At 42.2% G+C, this 25738-nt stretch overlaps 1 protein-coding gene across 2 annotated transcripts; it reads right to left on the reverse strand.

The window, feature by feature from the left end:
- Positions 1–1405: 1405 nt before the first annotated feature.
- On the reverse strand, positions 1406–25248 carry esyt1b (extended synaptotagmin-like protein 1b). 2 transcript variants are annotated; one of them, XM_049581982.1, is made up of 52 exons: positions 24529–25210; positions 23298–23339; positions 22144–22278; positions 21975–22048; positions 21798–21870; positions 21594–21683; positions 21362–21417; positions 20330–20450; positions 20054–20230; positions 19744–19826; positions 19456–19504; positions 19272–19361; positions 18694–18789; positions 18112–18183; positions 17935–18021; positions 17688–17837; positions 17401–17514; positions 15502–15678; positions 14268–14353; positions 14130–14178; positions 13869–13958; positions 13687–13782; positions 13515–13586; positions 13287–13373; positions 13031–13177; positions 12545–12651; positions 12278–12455; positions 11995–12165; positions 11790–11872; positions 11056–11104; positions 10880–10969; positions 10593–10688; positions 10150–10221; positions 9640–9726; positions 9398–9544; positions 9180–9316; positions 8751–8868; positions 8578–8666; positions 8289–8427; positions 6686–6862; positions 6506–6588; positions 6026–6074; positions 5818–5907; positions 5517–5612; positions 5350–5421; positions 5173–5259; positions 4928–5074; positions 4490–4638; positions 3065–3196; positions 2869–2971; positions 2527–2576; positions 1406–2171 (listed from the first exon to the last, which is right to left on the reverse strand). In XM_049581982.1, the coding sequence occupies exons 1-52, from the start codon at positions 24889–24891 to the stop codon at positions 2144–2146; spliced, it is 5502 nt and encodes a 1833-aa protein (XP_049437939.1). In that variant the 5' UTR covers positions 24892–25210; the 3' UTR covers positions 1406–2143. The 2 variants fall into 2 exon arrangements, with proteins under 2 accessions (XP_049437939.1, XP_049437948.1); XM_049581991.1 differs by lacking the exons at positions 11995–12165; positions 12278–12455; positions 12545–12651; ... (5 more) ...; positions 14130–14178; positions 14268–14353 and having other exon boundaries at positions 24529–25248.
- Positions 25249–25738: the final 490 nt, after the last annotated feature.

Raw genomic sequence — 25738 nt, forward strand, 5'->3', positions numbered from 1 at the left:
GACGGGCTGGTCTGAGTATTTCAGAAACTGCTGATCTACTGGGATTTTCACGCACAACCATCTCTAGGGTTTACAGAGAAAATATCCAGTGAGCAGGAGTTCTCTGGGTGAAAATGCCTTGTTGATGCCAGAGGTCAGAGGTGAATGGCCAGACTGGTTCAAGATGACAGAAAGGCAACAGGAACTCAAATAACCACTGGTTACAACCAAGGTCTGCAGAAGACCATCTCTGAACACCTCGAACCCTGAAGCAGATGGACTACAGCAGCAGAGGACAACACCAGGTGCCACTCCTGTCAGCTAACAACAGGAAACTGAGACTACAATTTGCACAGGCTCACAAAATGTTGCCTGCGCAAATGAGTTTCAAGTTTTGCTTCAGACAGTAGGGTCAGAATTTGGCGTAAACAGCATGAAAGCATGGATCCATTGTGCCTTCTATCAACTGTTCAGGCTGGTGGTGGTGGTGTAATGGTGTGGGGGAGATTTTCTTAGTTCCAACTGAGCATGGTTTAAACACCACAGCCTACCTGAGTATTGTTGCTGACCGTGTCCATCCCTTTATGACCACAGTGTACCCATCTTCTGATGGCTACCTCCAGCAGGATAACGCACCATGTCACAAAACTCAAACCATCTCAAACTGGTCTTTTGAACATGACAATGAGTTCACTGTATTCCAATGGCCTCCACAGTCACCAGATCTCAATCCAATAGAGCACCTTTGGGATGTGGTAGAGCGGGAGATTTACATCATGGATGTGCAGCAACAAATCTGTAGCAACTGAGTGATGCTATCATGTCAATATGGACCAAAATCTCTGAGGAATGTGTCCAGCACCTTGTTGAATCTATGCCACCAAGAATTAACCAGCAAGGCGTACCTATAAGGTGACCGGAGAGTGTATATATATTTGTGTTTCTAGCAGCAATAATTTTAATGTGTTAAAATAAGTATATACAGTACATTATGTATGAGTGATTCTGGATAATAGCTACCTTTGTTGTGGACTGTGTTGTCTTCAAGTACAATTAGCTGTTAATACGTCTGTAATTCTACTCAAGATTTTGAATGCACGACTTTCACTTGTAACAGAATTGTTCTACAATGTGGTATTAGTAGTTTTGCTAAACAGTAAACAACTGGTACTTCTTACACCACAGTTAATGATGCAAATATCAAGAAAACCTATTTTATCTTTCTGGGGTTTTTTTAAAGAAAAAATATAATGATCTGTCATTGACATTTTTCTTGATTGCCAGTTCCTCACTTGGGGTTTCTCCATATTATTCATTCAAATTCAGATATCTATCCCTTACAGTATAGTGTACTACCCAGTAAAATCATCTTCTGTATAAAAAATATAAGTATAACCCCCAAAAATGGTTCCATAACATCAAAACGTGAGCTGTGCAAAATCTGTTTATTTTTGTTATACCATCTTTCAACAAACAGCTTGGGTCTGATCCATAATCTTTGCAAATATACACAAAATCAAACAAACCATGACCTAATTGTGACGAAGGTGTAACAAATGTCTTGTAGAAAAAAAAACAACATATAAAAAAATTTTTTTAAACGCAAACATGGCAAGGTGCTGTGAAATATAAAATAACTTCAATGTGAGCCTGTCGTAAAGCAGACCCAAAATACTGATATGGCACTAGCATTCATGAGCAACACATGAAAGAAACTAAAGTCTAAAAATGTTACTGCATTTCAAAGAAGACACTCAAAGATTTAAAACATTTGTTCAGCAAAAAAAGGCAAACACAACAGCAAAATATGACTTCATTCTTTCTGAAACTCGTCTTTCACTCCACTCCATCTTCAAACTCTTATCTCTTCATATAGTAAAGTAACCTTCAGTCAATACTAACTTCCACTTCATCCTCGTCAACTCAGCTAATCAGCCTGCTAATCTTTGGTGAGAATACTGATGTGTGGGAATATACAGTGCAGCCAAATTCTATACTACGTGTTAATGCACAGAGCTTGGTGGATGCAGGTAAGGCTGCCACGGTGGTACTGTTTGCAGAGGTGGGAAGGAGAAGGCATCAGTGTGAGCTGCAGCAGTGGCACAATGGCAAGTTGAGTGGTGACATCATCATCATTGTACTGCGACATCAGCAAGCAGAATAACTATTCAGCTTCGTCTTTCAGGGTGAACCTGGAATACATAGAGGAATGGAAATCAAGTGAAAACTGACAGTAAATTATATAATAAGCAATCACTTAATTAACAGGTGCACAGTGAAGTGATACTCCACAGAAACTTCTCAAACTTCTCCACTGTCAAAGCTCGAAGCTCCACTGGACCTAGACATACTTTGGTGAATCACAGTTCAAACTGAGCATATGGATGGATAGCGGAAATATATTTTTCCATCATGAAAATGTCATCACTCCAAGGTGAGCACAACCTCCGTTCTCTGTCATCTAGACTTTCTGCAGCCACCTTTCACGTCAAGTAGCACTTTGAAAAACTTAAATTCAGTCTGAGGAAAGTTTAATCCACTGCTCACCATTCTGTAACACCAGACATCAGGTCAACCTGGGCCAACTCAATCTGCACCTAAAGGACAGGAATGACACATTGACATAGGTATACACTGTACATGCATCTTGTGAAAAGCAGTGTTTCTGTATGTACTGGGTGCACTACAGAGTGAAAGACTTAGAGGCAGGCTAGAAATGCTGCACAGCTTGGCCACATCTGGACAAGTGTAGGTTGAACCAAATTATCTTGATCTGTTGTGGAGTAGTGACATGGAGAATTCTTTGGATACCCTGATTGTCACTTGTTAGCCTTTGGCTGCTGTTTGTGTGTGCGATATCAGAATTGCAGGTGGAGATCTCAGGCTGACCTGTCCAATGACGTCGGGGCTCCTGAACGAGGCCGAGTTATTCTTCACTGATACACTGAGGCGTCTGAATCTTGTCTCATCCATAGACAGGTCGTACTCAAACCTTAAAGAATTCAACAAAGATTAGAGGAGAACACTCACAAAGATCCTGCAAGAATAAAAAAAAGCAAATTAATATAAAGACTGAGTAAATTACCTCTCATTGTATTCTGGGTTGAGGTCTCTTTTCTTCACCGCGGTCTTCCTCTTGGTGGCTTTGCTTTTGTCTGGCAGCAGCATGAGGGAGACATAGCTGTCGACAACATCCTTACCCTGAGACAACAGACCTCTGTGCACAGAAAAAGAAAGCATATCTTAAATAACTGCACATGTTCAAGCATAAGAATATTAAAAGTCAAAGTATAGTAGAGCAGTAAAACAGCTCTTTGTAGATTAGAGCTGTCGTCAACCAAAAGAACAGATGCTTTGTTAAACTGTCAGTTTTTCTTTAAGGGTAAGTTCATAGGTTTTTTAAACCAGACCTCTTTTCAATGGTACTTTAAACAACAGAAACTTTGACAGACTCAGGTTCTTCTTCATCCTCCAACACCAGCAGTAGGAAGATCTTACTTTTCATTAGAACATACAGACGTGTCCAACTATACTGTGAGTGTTCAGTTCTTGAAAATGTGACAAAGGATTTTGAATTATTATAATAGACCTTTTTTACAGAAGACACTGAAGCACAGGTGTAAATAATTAAACTACCGATGGCTGAATTCTATTTAGCTGCTTTGATTTCAGGGTCCTGGTATTGTGCATGCCTGCTCTCTGTCACACTCACTGGGACACTTGAATAGACCAGAGCCACTGTTAGTGTCATTAGTAGCACCCATGCTTTTCCTACTAGCCAAATGAGGTGTGGCAGCAGCATGGTCAGCTTCTCAAAATGAAGGCCTAGGTCACATGTGCAAGGGTATAATTTGCATTATTTTTCTTTGCATTTTGGTCTTTTGTCTACATGCAAACTGTGTTTTACATCACTGAAAATGGATCTTTGGAAAATTCCTTCCAGGGTGAAAATCTTTGGAAACTCCAGTTTTCTATGTTGACGTGAGACAGTTGTAACGTGGCTTGTAACGTCAAAGTGGACGCCATTAACTCCTTTGTGAGGCGTCGCAAATGAGACAACATTTTTGTGCGATGGCAGACGTGACCAAAATAGTGCTGGTTCTAATCTTACTAACAGAACTTTTTTTTTTATGTTAACACATATATTTACAGTAACTCTTCCACTAAATTGAGGAACAGAGGCATCAGAGGTTGCTACAGAGGTCACTGCTGCGGGTAGCCCTCTGCTAATAGCTTATATTGCTTGTGTGGCTGGGAATTATTTTAAAAAGAAAAGAGGTTAAAACCCTGTTTTCACAAACACACATGTCCATGGGGACAAAGTCTGAAGCTGGTGTTGAAGATGTGTTACAATAATAAATGGGAAAGGGGGGAAATGGGTTAAGTCTGAATTGAAAAACAACAACAACAATAAGCCTTTCCTTAAACCGTGGCTCAAATAACTGTTATACCAACAGCGTATCATTGGTGAGAACACAGTCTGACTGAAACAGTATTTAAGGAAGCACACCTGCAGGCATGGACGATGACGATGAGCTGTCTCTCCTGCGAGGAATATGAAAGAGACAACTTCACCTGCCCATTTCCAGACCCAGGGCCAGAGGCAGCACAGGGCAGAGTCCCTGCATCGATCATGTCCACCATTTTGGATTCGAGAATCTGTTGGAAACGAAGGAAGAACAAGAGTCAATACTAATTTTGTTACTTAATACTGTTTAACAAGTGTGTAAATGGTAAATAGATTGCATTAATATAGCACCTCTCTACCTAACCAGGCAAAGCACTTTACAGTTTGCCTCTCAGTCAATCATTCACATGCACATTAAAAAAAGTTCAGCATACGAACAGGAGGACCCGAAGGATTAAAAAGCCAACCTTCTGATTCATTGACAGCCCATTCTACCACCTGAGCCACAGCTACCATGGGCAGATGTGTTTGACTTCTCACCTTGAGTTCAGCCCTCAGCAGGATCTGACTCTCAGGTGCAGCTCCATCCAGATGGAACCACTGGTCCAGGACCAGTTGTGGCTCTGCAAGCAGCTCCTTCACAGGAACCACCACAGATCCCATTGGCTGGTCCCAACCACTGGACAACTGCAATGAAAGAGAGAGAGAGAGAGAATGAAAAGTACCCTCCAACAGTGCTGCTGTTAAAATGTAAGATGCAGAATAAATGTAAATAAATATCTTGCCTTTACTACAAGCATCTGACGTCTAGGGTCATGGACCATGAAGTAGAAAGACTCGTTCCACTGAGGACTGGTGCTGCGGTCACACAGCTTAAGAGAGAATATGCAAAGACAATATAAAGTTATTACACCAAGACTTCATCAGACCGTCTACAGAGGACTGTGCATCAAAAATCTTACATTGGTTTTGTAGGTTGTTTCACCCAGAACAAGCTCAGCTCCTGCTTTGGGTTCCTTTCCACTCTTCTTCAACTGTCAGGGACAAGAGAGGCATCCAAGTTTTATTATATGAGGAATCATTTTTGTTAACTGCTGCACAGTTTGCAAATAAACTGCAGGTGACTTACAGGTAATGAGTGGGCTCCCTCTATATGGACAAAGAGCAGAGCAGCAGAGGGGACAGCCTTGTTGTGATAAGACTGGAGAGACTGAAGCTGCAGCACCTGCAACGTGAAGCACAGTCAGTTGGGCCTGATGGTTATTCTGCAATGTGAATAATGTGCCCTGCGTGCTGGAATGTGACTAGACTGCATTATGTAGGAGGCTGCTTCATTATCTACACGTCAATAGTGAAAGTTAAAAGAATGTTTGAATAAACAGAGTGAGGCTGAATCGAATGGGTGATAAAGGTGTACACATAGTACTGACCTGGTCCAGTCTGACTGAACGAGACACTGTAGGAACCCATTCCAGGATCAAGTGGACCCGTCCGGACTTCACATCATTCAGAGTGTACCACTGTGACAGAGACAGGCAGTTAATGATGCAGGGCAACACCCTTTGTATGAGGAAGTGAGGCACAGATCAAAGTTTAGACATCACATGGCACAACTTGAGATCATGATTACTGACTAACCTGATCTGTGTACTGGGATCTGATGACCTCATTTAGCCTGATGCTGAATCTGTGAACATGAAAAAAGGCAGATGTTTAACAACAAGATGTATAACTTCCATTATGGGTATATTAATGTTGCTTCAAGAAGCTGTGAACAACATTTTGCACTGATATAGCAGTAAACAATGGTTTGCAGTTTAAAGATATAGTGGAGTAATGAGAAGTGAAGTCACGCTCCTTCTGTATGTGTTGTCATCCGAGTGATGAACCGCTGAAAGCACCATTAGCTGCTAGCTGCTGTCTCAGCCACCTCCATGTTGAGAACCATATGTATGATGTATTTATTTGTATGCATTGATGCCTTTCAGTGGAAAATTATGTAAAGTGACAGGTGTATCTGTGAATCCTCACCATGCAGATGAGTGTACTCTGTACTCTACACTTTTTTATCTTGAGCACTAATATAAGTGACTGATTAACCAACATTAGGACACACACCTGCCAAGGAAGTCATCAGAGTCTAAATCCTTATCAAATGCTTCGAACTTGATCTCCTGGACGCTGTGACCGCTCAGAACCAGCTGTTAAAAACAAACAAAAACACACATTTGTACAAAATACTGTTCATGTTGCAAAATCCAGACAATATTTAAAGCTTAAACTGAGAATACTTCATACCTCATACATTTCGTTCCATGTTGGGTTCAGATTCTCCTTGATAACATGACTCTTGAATGTAACTCCCCCTATGTTGATCTTGACATAAGGGTCGCTCTTGCCCTTCACCATGCCCCCCATCAGGTTGTCCTTAGCAACCAGTTTCTGGGCCTCCAGCAGGTGAATCCTCAGCAGCCCCTGCAGGATGAAGACTGTCAGTGTTACAAAGCATACAGGGAGTCACTGAGCACACAACATGCAGTATGTAGCTTGGTCATGTGACACTACTGTATATATTTTCTTTAAAGTTTGTCAAATATTTAACAATATATAATATGGTCTTCTTATACATATAAACACAGAATAATGCACAGAAAGATAATACACTTTTTTTGGTATGTATGCTTGATTTTACCAGGTCCCCAGTGCAAAGTAATAGACTTGTACAAGAACTGTGAGCAACAAGATTATAAGATACTTTAGGTTGCACATAACTAAGGGCGGGTCGCTTTGAGTAATAGGCTGTCAGCAGACATAGTCCTCCCCTTCTTAGTCACATCCACCCCTCACTCCTCCCCAGTGCCAGCCTCTCGCCCACACATGGCCACTTTTGGCAACAGCCAAAATGCCAAATGTGAGACTTCAAAAAGGGAGTTCACAAACCAGTGGGTGATGTCAAGCTAGCTATGTCCATTATTTTTATAGTCTATGATTCCACCCTGTTGAAGCTGGAGACCGATATGAACCGATATGAGGCTCAAATGTTGCTGTATAACAGGAATGGTCCAGTGAGCAACCGTTGTTGCTCTTTATATCAAAATTTCAGAATAATTTCTCTGAATATGGAATTAAACCTTATATCTTGTATCTCAGGGCAGGTCCATATAAATAATAAAATCTGACATTTTACTGCTGGAGCACATTGTACCCCTGGAGTATGTCCAAGTAAACTTTAAGAAGATAGAGGACACCTTTCCAAGTTGTCTCATCTAAATTTGATTCATGAAGACTTCTTTTTTCATTAGTAAAGACTTCTGTACACTGTATAATGATACATGTTTCATTTTGCACCTCCTGTGCATAAATTCCTCTTTTCTGATTGTGGCCGTCATGACACAAGTGCAGAAGTTCACTCAAACACATGAGATCCATCAAAACAACAGAGGAAGCTGAAATCGCCCCCAGCAGAACGTATCGTGATATTTAAAGTTAAGAGGAAGTGGCACATTCACAGTGTTTGGAAAAAGGCTGGGTTTACTCAGAAAACCCACATGATGACCCAGCAGCATCTGATGACTTGGGACAAAATGAGTGACTAGCATGATATTATTATTACCAGTGTGATCATTTATCAGACACTTAGTTCTGATGGAACTCTGCTCCACACATTTTAGATATTATGGTAAATTGTTTTCCTTGATGGATGATCACTTTCGCAGAGGGGTGGAGGGTCCTGCACCTGCCATACACAGCTTAAGGAAGTATTTTCTTATTGTTTTAAATTGTATGAATGTACCAGAAAAAATCTAGAAGGTACAGTGACAAAGACAAATACCACTGTACACTTGGTAGATGCTGAATATTCACTTTTCACTCTGCTAATCAAGACACAAAATCAACCCACCTCTTGACCAAAGTCCTGGCTGGGGGTGGTGTGCGGTGGAAGAACTTCAGCTTCTGGTGTTTCTGTGACCTCTGCTGGCCCCAGGGTATCAGCTGGAAGACCAGTTACTGTGGCGTGAGCGAGGTCACCTAAACCAGTACTACACACACACATACACACACACAGAGAATGCAGAAATATAAGCATGTTTCTTGTTAGGTTTCTCTATATATTAACAGTAATGGATGTTTGGAACAACAGTGAAGGGAAAAAAAGAAATACGGTCTTATAGCTGTGATGTGGAGCTCACCCTGCTGTTTGCTGTGGTTCAAAATCTCCTTTAAAGGAAGTGTCTGACTGTGTGTGATGCTCTTCTGGATCCGTTGGCTCCTCCACCAGCTGAGCAAAATCACATGAAGGTTATAAATGTAGAAAGACGGGTTAAACATAATAACAACAGACTACTATGTGACCATGACTCACTGCAGCAGCAGGGAATGTATCAGGAGCAGTGTGAATGGCAGCCGGTTCAGCATCTTCTGTGGAAGCTGCAGCATCTGCTGCTTCAGAGTCTTTAAACTGGCTGGATACTGCGACTGATCTGAAAATACACACGGCTGTTATTAAAGATCACAGCCAGCCTCCTGACTGAAACTAACAATGGAGAGTAATAGCTTTTTTAGCTTCACGTGGCTACGAATGTACATTCCAAATGATATTTTTAGGGGCATATTTGCGTGTATACCTCACTGACAGACACTACACTTTTTATTGAATGCTTATCAGAGCTTGTTTACATTTCAAATATGTATTAATAGCATACTTTTCTTTACATGTAAATGACAAGTGAGACTGTTTTGTTGAATTTTGAACAAGTCCAAAGTACAGTCAGCAGAGTCTCTGTACACTTACTCATCCTTTGTCATCTCTGGGACTTTTTTGTCCTCGATGACTGCTTTGAATTCCGGTTCAGTGGAAACGGTGGTCTCTGCTTTCCTTGAACCAGTCACAGAAGGCTGTGGAGCTTCAGTCATCCTTGAGCTCAGGACCTGACAACAACACATTTTCCAGTTGGCTATTCTGTGTATAAATGATGACAGTGATAATTCCCTGTGTGTGTATTCTCCTACCTTGAGTTCAGCCCTCAGTAGGATCTCACTTTCAGGCAAGGCTCCATCCAGAGGCATCCACCGGTCCAGGACCAGCTCTGGTTCAGAGAGCAGCTCTCTCACAGGGACGACAAGAGATCCCATTGGCTGGTCCCATGCGCTTGACAACTAGACAAGCGATAAAGACAAATTTGTAACGCCAGTCAGAGGTGAAGATGTACTGATGAGGGCAGCAGGCGTCGTATACTGCAGTGCACAATCACCTTCATTATGAGCATCTCTTTTTCGGGGTCACGAACCAAGAAGTGGAATGCCTCACCCCACTGAGGTGATCTTGAGCGATCACACACCTTCAGACAATAAAAGACATGTAATAAGTTGGGCGAAGTTATATGGTCATTGCACTTTGTTTAAGATGTTTCTCCTTTGATAAAGTTTCCACTGGTATTTTGACTAATGAAGGTATCAGCATACATTGTTGTCAAGCATTGTGTCTTACTCAATACAACCAGTGGGGGGCGCCAACATTTAAATTTTTCAAAATCTCAACATGGTAGCATTTATTCATTTATCCTACAACATTTGGAAGCATTTAGCAACACACTGGTTTAGTTTCTGGGAGTTTGTGATGGGTACTTTATCATGTCATTTTATGGACTGAAATATTAACTGATGTATTTGTTTTAATATGATATGACACAAATATTCATTGGTTGCATTGTAGGCTGGCATAGACAAAGTGTGTGTGTTTGTCTTTATTATCAGCCTCATACCTTGGTTTTGTAGGTTGTGTTACCAAAAACAAGCTCGGCCCCAGCCTTGGGCTCCTTTCCACTTTTCTTAAACTGAAAGACACATAACGGCAAACATCATATGAGTAGTCTGTATTCACTCTCTGTAATTAAGGCCACAACAGGCTGAGATCCAACTTCCCTTTCCTTTGAAAAATAAAAACATTCCTGACTCATTGCACCATAAAAGCCAAATACAGTAACTGTTGCTTAGCAAACAGCAATTATTCCTCAAAGTCTCTATTTTTATCTAGTGATTACTTACAAAAACAATATCTTGGGGAGTAGAAGAAGGAGTTTTCTACTTAATGCCAATAGAGGGTCTGTTTATCATCACAAGCTTTCCAAACTGCTCTCTATCTCCAACTCTGAGGTAGCACACTTATTATAGTGTTTTTCACTGAACCAAATTATAAGGCACTCACAGGCAATGACTGTGCTCTGTCCACATAAACAAAGAGCAGGGCTGCGGAGGGAGTGGCCTTGTTCTTGTACGACTGGAGGGACTGCATCTGCATCACCTGCAGCAGAGAAGCAAATGAAAAATACATCACGATGACTCAGCACTGATGTGCACAGTGAACTGAGCGGGGGATCGTATTTGAAATAGAGCACATGTGGGAGGAATGATGATGCCTATGATGAAGACTATCAATATACGTAAGAGTAAGAGGTAAACATGAACAAATAATAAAAGAAAGATTGCACTAACTTTGTCCAGGGTGCCATTATTGGAAACTGCTGGTACCCACTCCAGAATAAGGCGAACACGTCCGGACTTAACGTCATTAAGGGTGTACCACTGAAACAGAGACGTTCATTTACTGAATTAAAGCCTATAACTACACAGCGGCAGTAACTACGACATAATGAGGTACGCAAACTGACCTGGTCTGTGTACTGGGAACGGATGATGTCTGCCAAACTGATTTTGAATCTGTTCATGATGACAATAATTTTGCATGTTTTACACAAAAGCACAAGTGACATGCATGACCTATGAAAGTGAAGCACGACCCTACAAATGCCCCAAAACATCAGATCTAAATTATTCATATTTTCTAATGCTGTGAAAATCAAAGTCTTAAAAGTATACTATGCAGGGTTGTCCTAAAAAAACAAGGGAGAGACTCATACAAAAGTAATCCCTTTCAATCATTACTTATGACCCATTGGAACTGTGTTGCAGCGTATTTATCTGCAGAGACGCTGCCTTCTGCCTGTAGTATGTTATTGTCTTCTTATTTTGTTGAGGTTGGGACTTCTCTGAACACTGCTCGCAGGTGAGATCAGGACTTGAAAAATGTAGCAACCAGGTGCCAGACTGTAAGCAGCACACATCCAAGAAGAAGCAACAAAAATTGTGGACACAACAGCAAAAAAAAACGAAATTAAAGTGAACAAGAGTGAATCTGGGGTTGGCTTTCAGTTTCAGTTTTGCTGCCAATGAACAGCAATTCAACAATTCCTGCATAGTGTACCTTTAAATATGCACCAAAAGGTAATACACGTTTTTTATCTTTATGGTCAAATAACTATAGTTTGGGCCTGTAAACATGTCGATACACTGAGTTAATAAGGCTTTCCAGTTATAGCCAGACAACTTTCATATTAGCCCTTACCTTCCCAGGAAGTCATCTTTGTCCATGTCTTTGTCAAACAGCTCTACCTGTACCTCCTGTCCTGACTGAGGCCTCAGCACCACCTGAGAGAACCCAGAGCAGTTTAAACAGTGACTAAAAAAAAAAAAAATAGGTGGAAAACATGATTATCTTTATTTGAAATCATGCTGAGAGCAAATCAGACTGTACAGGTCTTCATACACACCTCATACATCTCATTCCAGACTGGGTTGAGATTCTCCTTGATCACATTACTTTTAAATGCAAACTCCCCGACGTTGATCTTGGCATACGGGTCACTCTTGCCCTTCAAGCCCATCATGCTATCTTTGGCAACCAGACTCTGGGCCTCCAGCAGGATAATCCTCAGCAGCCCCTACAGGAAAGGATCATTTCACTTTATATTGGTATTTTTTTTTAATTAATGTGATTGTGTCATGCCCTGTTGCATGTATCTGCCGCTGTAGATCCCTGTCTTGTGATGTTACCTCGCTGGCAAAGCTGAGGTCTGGGGAGGTGTGAGGAGGTTGTGCTACGGCAGGTGTTTGTGACTCTTCCGCCTCCTCTTCAGTCACATCAGCTGCCTTTTCCTTTACGTCAACATCTTCATGTGAGGTCACTGAAGAGGTGACAGTCTCCACAGGAGGGGCGTCCACTGAGCTTGACCTAAAGACACAAAGAGCAGCAGTGAAAAATTAAAGACACAAAGGGAACAATGGAAAGTTAGGGCAGACATTTTGAATTAATCATCTCACCTCAGCACTGTGTCTGCCTCTTGTTTACGCTGAGTGGGGGAAGGGTCTGACGCTGAAGTGACTTTAGCCTTATCAGAGGCACCTGGACATTTGCTGGGAATCAGCATCTGTTGTTGAGTGGATATTATTAGGATTTCATTTTGTTATCCAACCTTGTAACAGTCTTGCTTGTAAATATCAATGTCAGTAGAAATACAAAATTAAATGAATGCCTCAGAAGCCTCAATGAAATATGAAATAACAGATACAGAGACTGAAACAGCCAGATGAGAAAAACAGAAAGAGATACTATACATATTACACCGAGTAAAAGAAACACAAAGATAACGGTTAGATACGATATGGTTACACAAAGAGAGTAAAATATATACACAGAGAAAGAAACAGCACAGAGAGATTAAAAGAAAACATAAATACACTTAAAGGACATACCCTAAATATTTAGAATAAGACAAATAAAGAGCAACAGACAGAGGCTTCTCCCACCTTGAGTTCAGCCCTCAGAAGAATCTGACTCTCAGGTGAGGCTCCATCCAGATTGAACCACTGGTCCAGGACCAGCTCTGGCTCAGAGAGCAGCTCTCTAATAGGAACCACCAGGGAACCAATGGGCAAAGTCCAGGTGTGGGACAGCTGGAGAAACAACACAGGTAGTATTCATTAATTAGAGATTACACTGATTGCCTTTGTACGACTGACCCTCTTTCTGTTCCACTCAAATCATACACTGAAGCCAGCTTACCTTAACAACAAGAATATCTTCTCTGGGGTCTCGAACCGGGAAGCAAAATGCTTCATTCCACTGAGGTGATGTGGTACGATCACACACCTTCAGATATGAAAGAGTCAGACAATATTACTGACATATGTCACTCTTAGAATATTACAATGAGTGTTCTAGAAAGTGACTTAAACATCAGTAATACAACAGTACTATGAACTCTGAACCACATAAGCTCTGAGGTCTTACTGTAGTTTTGCGGGACATTTCTCCGAGAGTAATTTCGGCTCCCACTTTTGGCTCCTTGCCACTCTTCTTAACCTGTTGAGAGACAAATAGGCAGTAACAATAAAAGCGTATGTATTATAAACATTAGCTGTTTATCTAGGCATCATCCTGACATCAATAATAAAAGACTCACTGGTAAGCCGTCTGCTTGCTCGATAAAGACAAACAGGAGGCCTGCAGAGGGAACCGCCTTGTTTAAATAGGACTGCCTGGAATGGAACTGAAGAACCTGAGGACGAAGGAAAGAGCCAGTGAGCGTGGATCAAGTTTACCAGTAACGGCCTATTATTCCATGAGTTATCTGGAAATACCAACCTGGTCCAATCTGCCAGAGTCTGAGGCCATCGGAACCCAGTCCAGTACCAGGTGAACTCGACCGGACTTCACATCATTGAGAGTGTACCACTGACAGGAGAATTGGGATCATTATAACATATGAACAGTGCTTACATGTTACAGATGTATTTAGAGAGGGTTATGGGTCTTATCAGTGTATGTGAGTTTTTCATGTTCACTTTTTCTGACCGCACCCTTTGAAGCTAAACATGCAGCATGTGTTTGGCGAGGGGATCCCACCTGATCAGTGTACTGTGAATCAATGATGTCCTTCAGACTGATCTTCAACCTGTATGTGAGGATATGTGAGATTAGAATATATCCTCTAATGAATCCATTCATTTTATTTCATTATTGAGTTCTTTACAGCAAGCATACCTGCCCATGAAATCATCCTTCATGTCCATGTCTTTATCAAACACCTCCACGCCCAGGTCCTGGCCAGGCAGCTGGGTGAGGATCACCTGAGGGGTGGTCAATGGCACACATTTAAAAAAAAATCTCTCAAAACAAATGATACAGCAGTCATTTTAAATACACGTAAACATCAGCCACTTCTATTCATTTCTTCTTAGGTAAGAACAGAATCTACACACACTCAAGAGCATTGTTACACACATTTTGTGCTGACTTGTTTATGCAGAATAACTGGCTATTGCATTTTCTTCAGTTCTACAGTTGTATAATATTACTGGATTAATATTACAATCATATTTTTATGATTTATATTTTTGTAAGTAATTCTTTTGATTATTTTACAAAAAGCATTATCATCTTCATAAACACTTGAATAACTTTTCAGTTCATATCAGTTATGTTAATGGAAGCCATGCCACCTAATAATTAGTGACTGATCATGCTGGAAAATATCACAGGTGGTTCAGGCAGGTGGGAAAAAAAGTGGTGAAGCATTGTTCCGTGTAAGTTATTAATAACTCACAGTAGCACTGCAGGAAATAGTTCACCTTCACCTTCTCTTCCTCTCTCTAAACACACAGCTTGGAGCTTCATGTCTCTGTCCTCACTCCAGACAACTGTGCTACTGCAATGCATGAAGTTTGCGCTTTGTGGGTCGGGTGGTTGATTAATGCGGGGGGTTTTTTGCATCCCATGCATCTTTTTGTGGGGGTTTTTTTATATCCTGTTCTGACGCTACTAAATATGACAGCTCATTAGCGTTCTCTTTCTGCAGAAGCACCTCCACTTCAAAACAGCACGGGGGGGTTTTATGTTTGCAGTCTGCTGCTCCACCCTCTTCAGACTTTCACTTAGGCAGTCTTGACTCAATTCTCTCAACTTTTTCTTCTACTTCAGTCTCTGTGTGCACATGGCCCTCCAGTCTCATGCCCTTTTATGGGAATTTGTGTGCTGTTTACGTATGCTAATTAGAATCAACTGGCACGTACTTTAAACTTCTGAGGACAATGGTATTCATCGTTAAAGGAACACAGGTGCAAACAATTCTGCCTTTGAAGAACAGGTCATGGATCTGATGGAGACTTTTCTAACTTTACTTCAGAGCAAATTTAAGAGAAAACTTCAAAGAGATAAAAAGAAGATATTGGTGCACGCGGCCCAGTGTTCTTTCAGTAAATGTCCTTATGTTATTTACCTCATACATCTCATTCCATGTGGGGTTAAGGTTAGCCTTGATAACCTGACTTGTGAACGTTTCACCCCCGATGTTTATCTTGACATAGGGGTCACTCTTGCCTTTGACCATGCCCCCCATCAGGTTATCTTTTGGAACAAGGTTCTGTCCTGCCAGTAGGTGAATTCTAAGCAGTCCCTGAAAAAAAATTGAAATGCATTAGAATAAGTACAGTACAGGCCAAAAGTTTGGACACACCTTCTCATTCAATGCATTTTCTTTATTTTCATGACTATTTACATTGTAGATTCTCACTGAAGGCATCAAAACTATGAATGAACACATGTGGAGTTATGTACTTAACAAAAAAAGGTGAAATAACTGAAAACATGTTTTATATTCTAGTTTCTTCAAAATAGCCACCCTTTGCTCTGATTACTGCTTTGCACACTCTTGGCATTCTCTCCATGAGCTTCAAGAGGTAGTCACCTGAAATGGTTTTCCAACAGTCTTGAAGGAGTTCCCAGAGGTGTTTAGCACTTGTTGGCCCCTTTGCCTTCACTCTGCGGTCCAGCTCACCCCAAACCATCTCGATTGGGTTCAGGTCCGGTGACTGTGGAGGCCAGGTCATCTGCCGCAGCACTCCATCACTCTCCTTCTTGGTCAAATAGCCCTTACACAGCCTGGAGGTGTGTTTGGGGTCATTGTCCTGTTGAAAAATAAATGATCGTCCAACTAAACGCAAACCGGATGGGATGGCATGTCGCTGCAGGATGCTGTGGTAGCCATGCTGGTTCAGTGTGCCTTCAATTTTGAATAAATCCCCAACAGTGTCACCAGCAAAACAACCCACACCATCACACCTCCTCCTCCATGCTTCACAGTGGGAACCAGGCATGTGGAATCCATCCGTTCACCTTTTCTGCGTCTCACAAAGACACGGCGGTTGGAACCAAAGATCTCAAATTTGGACTCATCAGACCAAAGCACAGATTTCCACTGGTCTAATGTCCATTCCTTGTGTTTCTTGGCCCAAACAAATCTCTTCTGCTTGTTGCCTCTCCTTAGCAGTGGTTTCCTAGCAGCTATTTGACCATGAAGACCTGATTCGCGCAGTCTCCTCTTAACAGTTGTTCTAGAGATGGGTCTGCTGCTAGAACTCTGTGTGGCATTCATCTGGTCTCTGATCTGAGCTGCTGTTAACTTGCGATTTCTGAGGCTGGTGACTCGGATGAACTTATCCTCAGAAGCAGAGGTGACTCTTGGTCTTCCTTTCCTGGGTCGGTCCTCATGTGTGCCAGTTTCGTTGTAGCGCTTGATGGTTTTTGCGACTCCACTTGGGGACACATTTAAAGTTTTTGCAATTTTCCGGACTGACTGACCTTCATTTCTTAAAGTAATGATGGCCACTTGTTTTTCTTTAGTTAGCTGATTGGTTCTTGCCATAATATGAATTTTAACAGTTGTCCAATAGGGCTGTCGGCTGTGTATTAACCTGACTTCTGCACAACACAACTGATGGTCCCAACCCCATTGATAAAGCAAGAAATTCCACTAATTAACCCTGATAAGGCACACCTGTGAAGTGGAAACCATTTCAGGTGACTACCTCTTGAAGCTCATGGAGAGAATGCCAAGAGTGTGCAAAGCAGTAATCAGAGCAAAGGGTGGCTATTTTGAAGAAACTAGAATATAAAACATGTTTTCAGTTATTTCACCTTTTTTGTTAAGTACATAACTCCACATGTGTTCATTCATAGTTTTGATGCCTTCAGTGAGAATCTACAATGTAAATAGTCATGAAAATAAAGAAAACGCATTGAATGAGAAGGTGTGTCCAAACTTTTGGCCTGTACTGTATGTGCAATTTAAAAAAACACAGTCCTGAGTCAAAGTCCTAATTGCGCTGTCCTCTATTACCTCTGTGGCAAAGCTAGGATGAGGGGAGGTCTGCTGGGGCAGCTGTTTGGACAGTCCAGCCTCCAGATTAGATGACACATCAGATGGAATGCGTTCCTCATCTAACCACAGGACCTATGTTACAACAGAAAAGAGCAGACACAGAAAGAAGCAAAATAAAATGTGACTAAAATTCCAGAATCAAGTCTCATTTAAACTCTGTTGAGAATTAGAAAAACTTTATCTTATTAGTCATGAATTGGTCTACTACAGTGCAGAATTAGTGAACAGGTCTTGTGGCCATTTACCCTGAGAACTGTGTTGATGTAGATGCGACTGGCAGATCCAGAGTTGTCCAACTGGAACCACTGGTCCAGAGAGAGATTAGAATTTGACAGCAGACGGGACAAAGGGATGGTCAGGCTGCCCAACGTCTGCACACGGTCTGCGTCCTTCACCTGGTTCATTTAACATGAGGGAAACCCAAAATTAAGACCACATCAGTCTAATAAACTCAAACTTTATTGAAGAGTAGTTAATCTCTTAAACCATTACCTGAATGTCTATGTCCTGCTTGCGAGGATCCTGGATGAAGAAGGTGAAAGCTTCCTCCCACTCTGGATTAATGGTTGTGTAACAAGTCTAAAGGCAAGAGTAAACAGTATGCATATGAAACAGAAATAAATGAAACACAATCTGCAGTATTATAATGGGCTTTGACAGTAGATATACCTTGCTCTCTCTAGTGATGTCCTGCACAGACAACTGCACCATGGGATTGGGCTCTTTGTTTCCCTTCTTCATCTAAAAGATACACAGACAAACATGAACACACAGTAAGGCATGTGGACAATGACATTCTGTATCCAAGAGCTGAGCAATAAATAGATGTTATTTACCTCCCTGACTACACGTGGTTGATGTGAATAATAGTGTGTATGGGGTTACCATAGTAACACCACAAATGACTAACAGGAAGCAACACATGGCATTATCAGGAAGTATAAATCTGCATTGAAAACCACACAGCCTGAGTTTCATTCCAACCATTCTGTCACTACTGTTCTCTTTTGTGTATAATACCACAGCAGAAACTGGCACACCAGGAAATGTGTGCTTAACAGGCATGGATAAAGTTAGCCACACTCATCCACATTTCAATGGAGGGCACAGGGTTAAAAGCCAAAGCAACAGCTTTGTGGAATGTCAAGACAGGTGGCAGTTACAGCTATGCCCCAGTTTAACCACACACATAGGAAGCAGCTCTGAGCTGAGCACGAATGTGGGCAGGGAGGTTAGACATATTTGACTCACAGGAAGTGCCTCAGCCTTGTCCAGATATACAACCAAAATGGCTGAAGAAGGTGGATCTGCAGTCTTACTGGTGACGCTTTCATTCCTCTTTAGGATCTGGGGAAGAATTGCAAACAGTTTTATTTTACTGTAAAAGAAACACAAAAATCCACTGAACTTGAGAGCCACTTGTAGGAGCTCTATACGACATTCAGACCATTAATATAGCTGCACATGAGGACATAGTGGAGTAATGACATTCTGAGCAGAGAATGAAGTCATGTTACCTCTGTGTGTGTTGTAATCTGAGCTTCTGGCTAGCCACTGGCTAGTTAATTGCTACCGCTTTGCACTGCGCTCATACAGCAGTCACCACTGATAAAGGGATGCTTTCATCACTGAAGTGTATCCCCCTCCCAACAAATTAACACCGTCAGCACTGTAGCCGTTGTTAGCACTGTTTTACACTGTTAGCATCGTTAGCTGCACCTCCTTGTTGAGAGTCGTGTGCAGACAACTTCTGAATCATAGATACACCCTGAATATTGCATGGAGCTCCTAATAAGAGTAATGCATTAGTGGGAATGAGTGACTCAAACCTGCTCGAGCCTGTCAGTGTTGGGCAACAAAGCCAGCCATTCCAGTTTGAAATGAACTCGTCCTGACGGAGCTTCTTTCAAAGTGAACCACTGGGAAGACAGCCACAGGCACACATTTACCATCCAAAGATTCAAAGATTGCTCATACAAACTATGACTGGGACAATAACAGCTTTTAACTTACATTGTCGACAACTACGGATTTCTTCACAATGCCCAAATCCAATTTGGTCCTATACGGAGGAGAAGTATAAGACAGAATTCAATGAAAGGTTAAATAAGCAAATGCATTGCTGGAAATAAAAAGATCATAGCATAGAAAGATAGAGAGCAGATGCTGTAATTTTAGGAGAACAAATATATGCTTAAAAAAAGGTAGGGTACTTTTTCCAACTGATGAAAAGTGACAGATGAGAGGTGACAATGAGAGGTTCAACGTAGGTTCACAAGAGATGTGAGTATGCATATGTACCTGCCCAGGAAATCATCCTGGTCTGGGTCTTTGTCATATACCTCCACCTCCAACTCTTGACCAGGCACTTCATGGACTATAACCTGATGCACCAGACACACACAAGGATATGAAGACTGACAGACGGATTCGTATGGAAGCTGGCTGCGGCCTCGTGAGACCATGCATGAAAATGAACATTCCCCGTGCTGTAACTGTCTAATCCCTTAAATATAGAACAAAGTGAAATGATATATGATTGAGTCTTCCAACGCCTGTGAATTGATGACACAAATTTTAAGCTATCCATAAATCTCTCCGTTCTCCATACCTCATAAATCTCTTCCCACTTGGGCGAGTCGGTGTTGTCAACGTGCTTGGAGGTGAAGGTCTGAGGGCCAACCCTCAATATGGCGTAAGGGTCAGACAAGCCTGCCATCACCCCTTTCACGTAGTTGTCTTTGGCTGCTAGATTCTGTGCTTCAAGCAGGTGGATGCGTACCACACCCTAGGAAGGAAAAAGAGGAATGAGGATGTAATACACTGCAGTTGACTGAGATGTGAAATAAAGTCTCTTTCTATCTGTAGGTGCAGATTCAGGCTTTACCCTGGGCAATGGCGAGCGTAGCTGGGCCACATGCAGGCCTTGAACCAGGGGAACAACCAGGCGGTTGGGCAACACCAAGAAAGAGGCAATGGCATCCATGATCATGCTGTCAGACATGACACTGAGACAAAGAGACAGCATTTTAAATTGGACAACCTTTCAACTTCCCATCCCCCTAGCATTTCCAAGTGGTATTACTGTCGGCACCACTGTCACAAAGACAACTGGATGGCTTTTCATGTTCCTAAGAGCCTAGCAACAAGGCTCTTTTTCTTTTGCCAGGTACAGTTTCCACCGTTACTTCAGTTGCTCCACCATCCATCAATCCCAGTATTGGGGATAGTAACTGCAAAGATCTTACATTGACACTCTTTAGTAACTGGTGATAGCTAGTGGGCAATTTGTTAATTTTTTACAAATGCACTCAAGTCACAATGCTGATTGGAATGCAGAGATTTGATTGGCTGAGAAGCATCACTTGAGATGATTTAATGCATGTAATTGGTCTGTGAGATTCCTGTTCACTAAACCAGTGCTACAAATGCTGTTCCGGTTAAAACAGAAATGCTTCGTCAATGCTGGGTCTGGACCTGGGGGACTGTTTGCTAAAAAGGGAGATGATGTCACCCCTCAACCCCCTATATCACCTACTGGGAATAGCCACTGATAGCTACTGGGGGGGAAAAGTGCTATGCCCTTCCTGTTTCAGTTGCACAATAGTTGACGCACATCCTTTGTGCCATAATTGAGCCTTCATTTTCCTGAGAGATCATACCCGGTGGCAGACAGAATGGCATAGTGAAAGCAAGCCTTATAAGGAGCCAATCTAAACACTGATGGTGTCATCACATTGTGCAGTCAACATTTACTTGTCTATTTCTGCTTAAAAGGCAATGCACTGCTGTATTGCCTGTATCATTTACTAAAAATAAAACCCACACATTAATAAAATATTGTGAGGTTGTGTTTAATCAGACGGTCATGGCTATTATTAATGTGTAAACCATGAAAGGCTATTTCAGCATGACTCACTTCAGTCCAGGGACGTCCAGCAAATTAGTCAGTCCAGTCCAATTGATGTCTAGTTTCTGGGAGGAGATAAAACAGACAAGAATGTGCTGTATGCAGCAAATCAATCACAATCGACGCAAAGTCAATAGCATGAAAAGCACACAAGACTGTTGAGATACATGATAGTTGCGGGATGGGGGGATTGAGGGGCAACAAGAGGAGGACAAATAGAGGTGACTGTAGATAGACGTACAGGCCGCTGGATGAAAAACATGGTGACCGCACCCACTATGGGTACATCACCAATCAGAGGCTCCAGAATCACCCGCATCATCCCATGTAGCTAAGGACAGAGAGGCAGAAATTAACCCTTTAGACAGGGAACATCTTTGTATTAATGTCATGTTGCACTGTAATTAAGTTAAATAATAATTTTAAGCTCGAAAAGAAGACATACCTGTATTCCTTTGACTCCAGCTTTGCAGAAGTATCTCTTCACCTCAACGTTGATCTCTACATTGCCAACATAGCTGAAGATATGAGAGCAAAAACATCATATATACAGAGCTGTAATAGCTGTAATACAGAGATGATAGTGACTCTTAAGTCAAAAGAGGAATGGATTAACATTCACCTAATATACAGATCCAGCAGGACCTGCCCTTTGTCATTCTCTGTGTGTGCCTTGATCCCAACAACCTTCATGGCCTGCATAAAAAGAGAGCACATTTGTTCGCACAATATAAATGCTAAGAATCATTTGTGTGAAACTAATATTATAGCTGAGCTATAAGTGGCATTACTTTGTCTCCCATGTCCACTTTTGTGAAGCTGAGGGTCTGGAGGTGGGTGCTGGAGGCTCGGATAGATGGAGCGATTGTTTCAACCAGCAGCTTCTCAAGGTATTGGCCAACAAAGGGCCACACCTGCTGCAGCACCTAGACAGACCAGTAATGACATGGTTATGAGCTGCTTTTATCAGTTATACACATACCATAATCTACATTGTACATCCCTGTAACCAGAGACTATGTCTTTAAGTAAACGTTGTCATTTTAGCCACATGGCAACAAAACGATCTATCACATGCCTTGGCCTCTATAAGCAATAACTGAAGAATGACAGAGACAGCTGTAGCCAGTCGAGTCTCCGCAGCTGTTAGTCGTCTACTTTGGCTCCTTACATACACCACAATGAATCCTGTGCTCTACGTGTGCTCACTTTTAACAAAATGTTGCTGCATAAACATGTTAAGGCTTTAATCCTTCAGGGAAAAAACAGAAAGCAGAGTTACTGCTTGTTTGCGTGCTTGTGTAACAGTGAAAAAAACCCCTCATAGTTGGTTTCAGTGTGGCATAAGTGGGGAGTGAGTCATCAGCTGCCTGCTCTTGTGAAGGATGCAGACTGAGCAACAAGGGAATCTGCTGACCTCCCCTCCAGTAGCCAGTCTCAAATCTCTTCTTTGTCTGGCTGTCTGACGCTGAGAACTCGTGGTCCTGTTAGCATGAATACTTTTATTACTGTATGTCTACATTGGCAGCTCTTATTTCTCCGGGCTAGAAAAGCAAAGGGGGTGGAGGGGGGACAATGGCTGCAGTTTTATTTAGTTTGGGGGACTGGGCAGCTCCTCCCCCTTCCTGCGAGGGAGCCTGTAATGAAATGGAAATGTTGAGAGGGTTGCCTGGCTATGGGCCTGCTCTCTGCAGCACAGACAGAATGGCTACACTAATGGAGGTGTGGCCTTGTCTGGAATATGGCAGCAACAGCAGCAGTGCTACAATCTATCAACTAGCACCAGCTAGTAACCTAGCATACTCTACAAAGTGTCAATCAGCACAACAGCTGAACAGACAGACGTGTCTTTGCTTTGGGCTTAATAAAGGAGGACACACTTGTGTCTTTGTGTTAAGTTAAACAGTAAAAGATGACGTGAAATAGGAAACCACTGCTATTTTACCTTGTTCAGCCACTCAACCTTCTCCACATCTGGAAAGCTGACCTGAAGGGAAGAAAAACAATGCTTAAATTATGCATAGGGCCTGATAAACACACAACAGGAAGGGGAACTGATTCAGCCATAGCTGAGGCAGGTCTGGAAATGTCATCAATGGCAATGTCGATATCATCCCGCTGCTTTTTGCACCAGACTGTGCAAATACCCTCAAAAGGAAAAAGGGGAAGAAGATAAGTGCAGCAACTGTCCATTCAAAGATATCTTTGAATCAAACATCTGGCTTTTATTTGATGCATCTTTCAGTGTGACAATCCTTCTGTAATATAAGTGCTTATAATGTCTACACCGTTTATTGATCAACTCTTAAGGAAAATCCTTAGACTGTCATTTGTTATGCACACGGGAGCGCAATATGGAGATGCCCCTTTAATAAGGAGTTTTTGAACTGACTGCTTATGCAAGCGATCACTGAAATCCCTCAATGAAACAAGTATCCACAGGAACCTCATTTGGGTGTGGCTAGATGTTCTGAGTCAAAACAGACCCATGTGGGTTTCAGCATGACCATTTTGGGTACATCATGCTCCCCGGATGTACTATTTGCAAATCAAGATTAGTAGAGCTTCTTCATGCAAATTTTCAAACCACCTTTAGTTAAAACTGCACAAAGGATTACAAGAATTTAAGCATTGTTGTAGTTGTTGCAGTACACTCAGAATTGCCTCATCATGCTTTGAAACAAGTTTTGTTGGGAAATACAAATAGCCTACACACATACAAAACAAATTGGGCAACTGTCTTGGCAGAAATTGAGGGAGTGCTGCATATAAATGGACTTGTGCACACCTGGCTGCATGCAGACCTACACTTCATCTGCGACATTAGAAAGAAGGAAAAGAAGACAGAGACCTCAAGAGCAGTGCCTACTGCCTATGAGGAAATGATTTATTGGAAACAATCCCATAAGCCTTTGCTTTAATTATAAGTGTTACCAGGATAGCCTGAAGACATTTGAGAAAAGGCTGGGATGACGCCAAATAATGTAAAACTATGACTAGGCTGGTTTACCTAGGAAAACCCTGCAAATCCCTGATTTTATATTGTGATTTTGGGGTCCACTGCCAAGTTTTTTCTTGTCATACGTAACATGAGGTTACTCTAGGTCGTCGCGGGTTCAGGAAGGAGGATTTTTAGGGATAGTAGACACACTCTGACAGCCATAGTCACTTCTTACCCAAGCGGGAAGGTCTCGCTTGCTTTTGGACACTTTCTTGGACGTGTACTCCTGCTCGTTGTCGAGCAGCTGGATAGCTGACTTCAGCCGAGCCTCCTTGGCTTCTCGGGCATGTTTCCATCCCGTGTAGACCATCATCCCGAACACCAACAGGCTGGTGCTGACCCGGTAGTAACCGGCCAGGTAGACGGGCAGCAGGGCGCCCAGACATTTCCCGAACGTCCAGAGCACCGCGACCGCACTTATCCCTTTGGGCTTGGGACTCCCTGTCTCCACGGGGCTCAACTCCTTCTTCTCGGTGTCGCCTGTACTCACTCCCCCAGCGCCTTTGGCTTCACTCGGCTCCGTTTTGTCGCTGTCCATAGCGGTGTCCCAGCTAAAACAACACTATTATGTTACCGTAGGATAAAAATACTGAAAGTGTTTGAAACGACTTGACGGTTGAGTTACTCTAACGTTTCATGTCTAACGTCAGCTAGCTACCGCTTCAACAAACGCACCGCTGCACGTAACGCACCCTCCGCAGTTTAATGTCGCATCTTTGATGATATTAAAGTATGTTATCGCTGAGTTGCAGCAGTTTTACTGACTAATCGCGGGTCCAGAAGAAATGGCATGCAGCAAGTACTGCCCCTTAACCAGTCCCGTTATCTGGATGAAAACACGCCCTCTGTCTATTATTGAAAAAAACGTATCTTTGACTCTTTCGCTGCTGCGGCAAGCCCGTCATCCCGTTTGTAGCAATTACCGTAATTACTGCAGCACTGCGTTGTCGAAAACACGACACTGTCCACGTAATCACCGGTATTTAAACCAAACTTTCAATGTCTTTCAAAAGGTAACTGCTTCATATATACACACAACATAAAATAAAATCACTGCTTCCGGTCATATTGTTACCCCACCAGAACCTCGGGTCAATTCTTTGTGCTGCTCCAGTTTATTTTAAAACAGCAGACTGGGCTTTCTCCTCAATCCCCAACATCCGGTATGACCGCACAAGCCCAGGCCACGATTCCCATGTCACAGTAACTCAACACAAATACTCCAGTTGTTTAAAGAGCCACACGGATACGAGACGACTGAAGGAGCAGAGGGTTATTACATTCAAGTTTACACAAAGTGACTCCACCCAAATAACTCAAGCAATGGGATGTAAACATGAAGAGTTTGCCACAAGAAGCTGTCTCTCTCTGGGCATGACTTATTT

The sequence above is a fragment of the Epinephelus fuscoguttatus genome, linkage group LG1 (assembly GCF_011397635.1).
Source record: "Epinephelus fuscoguttatus linkage group LG1, E.fuscoguttatus.final_Chr_v1".
Taxonomy (NCBI): Eukaryota; Metazoa; Chordata; class Actinopteri; order Perciformes; family Serranidae; genus Epinephelus; species Epinephelus fuscoguttatus.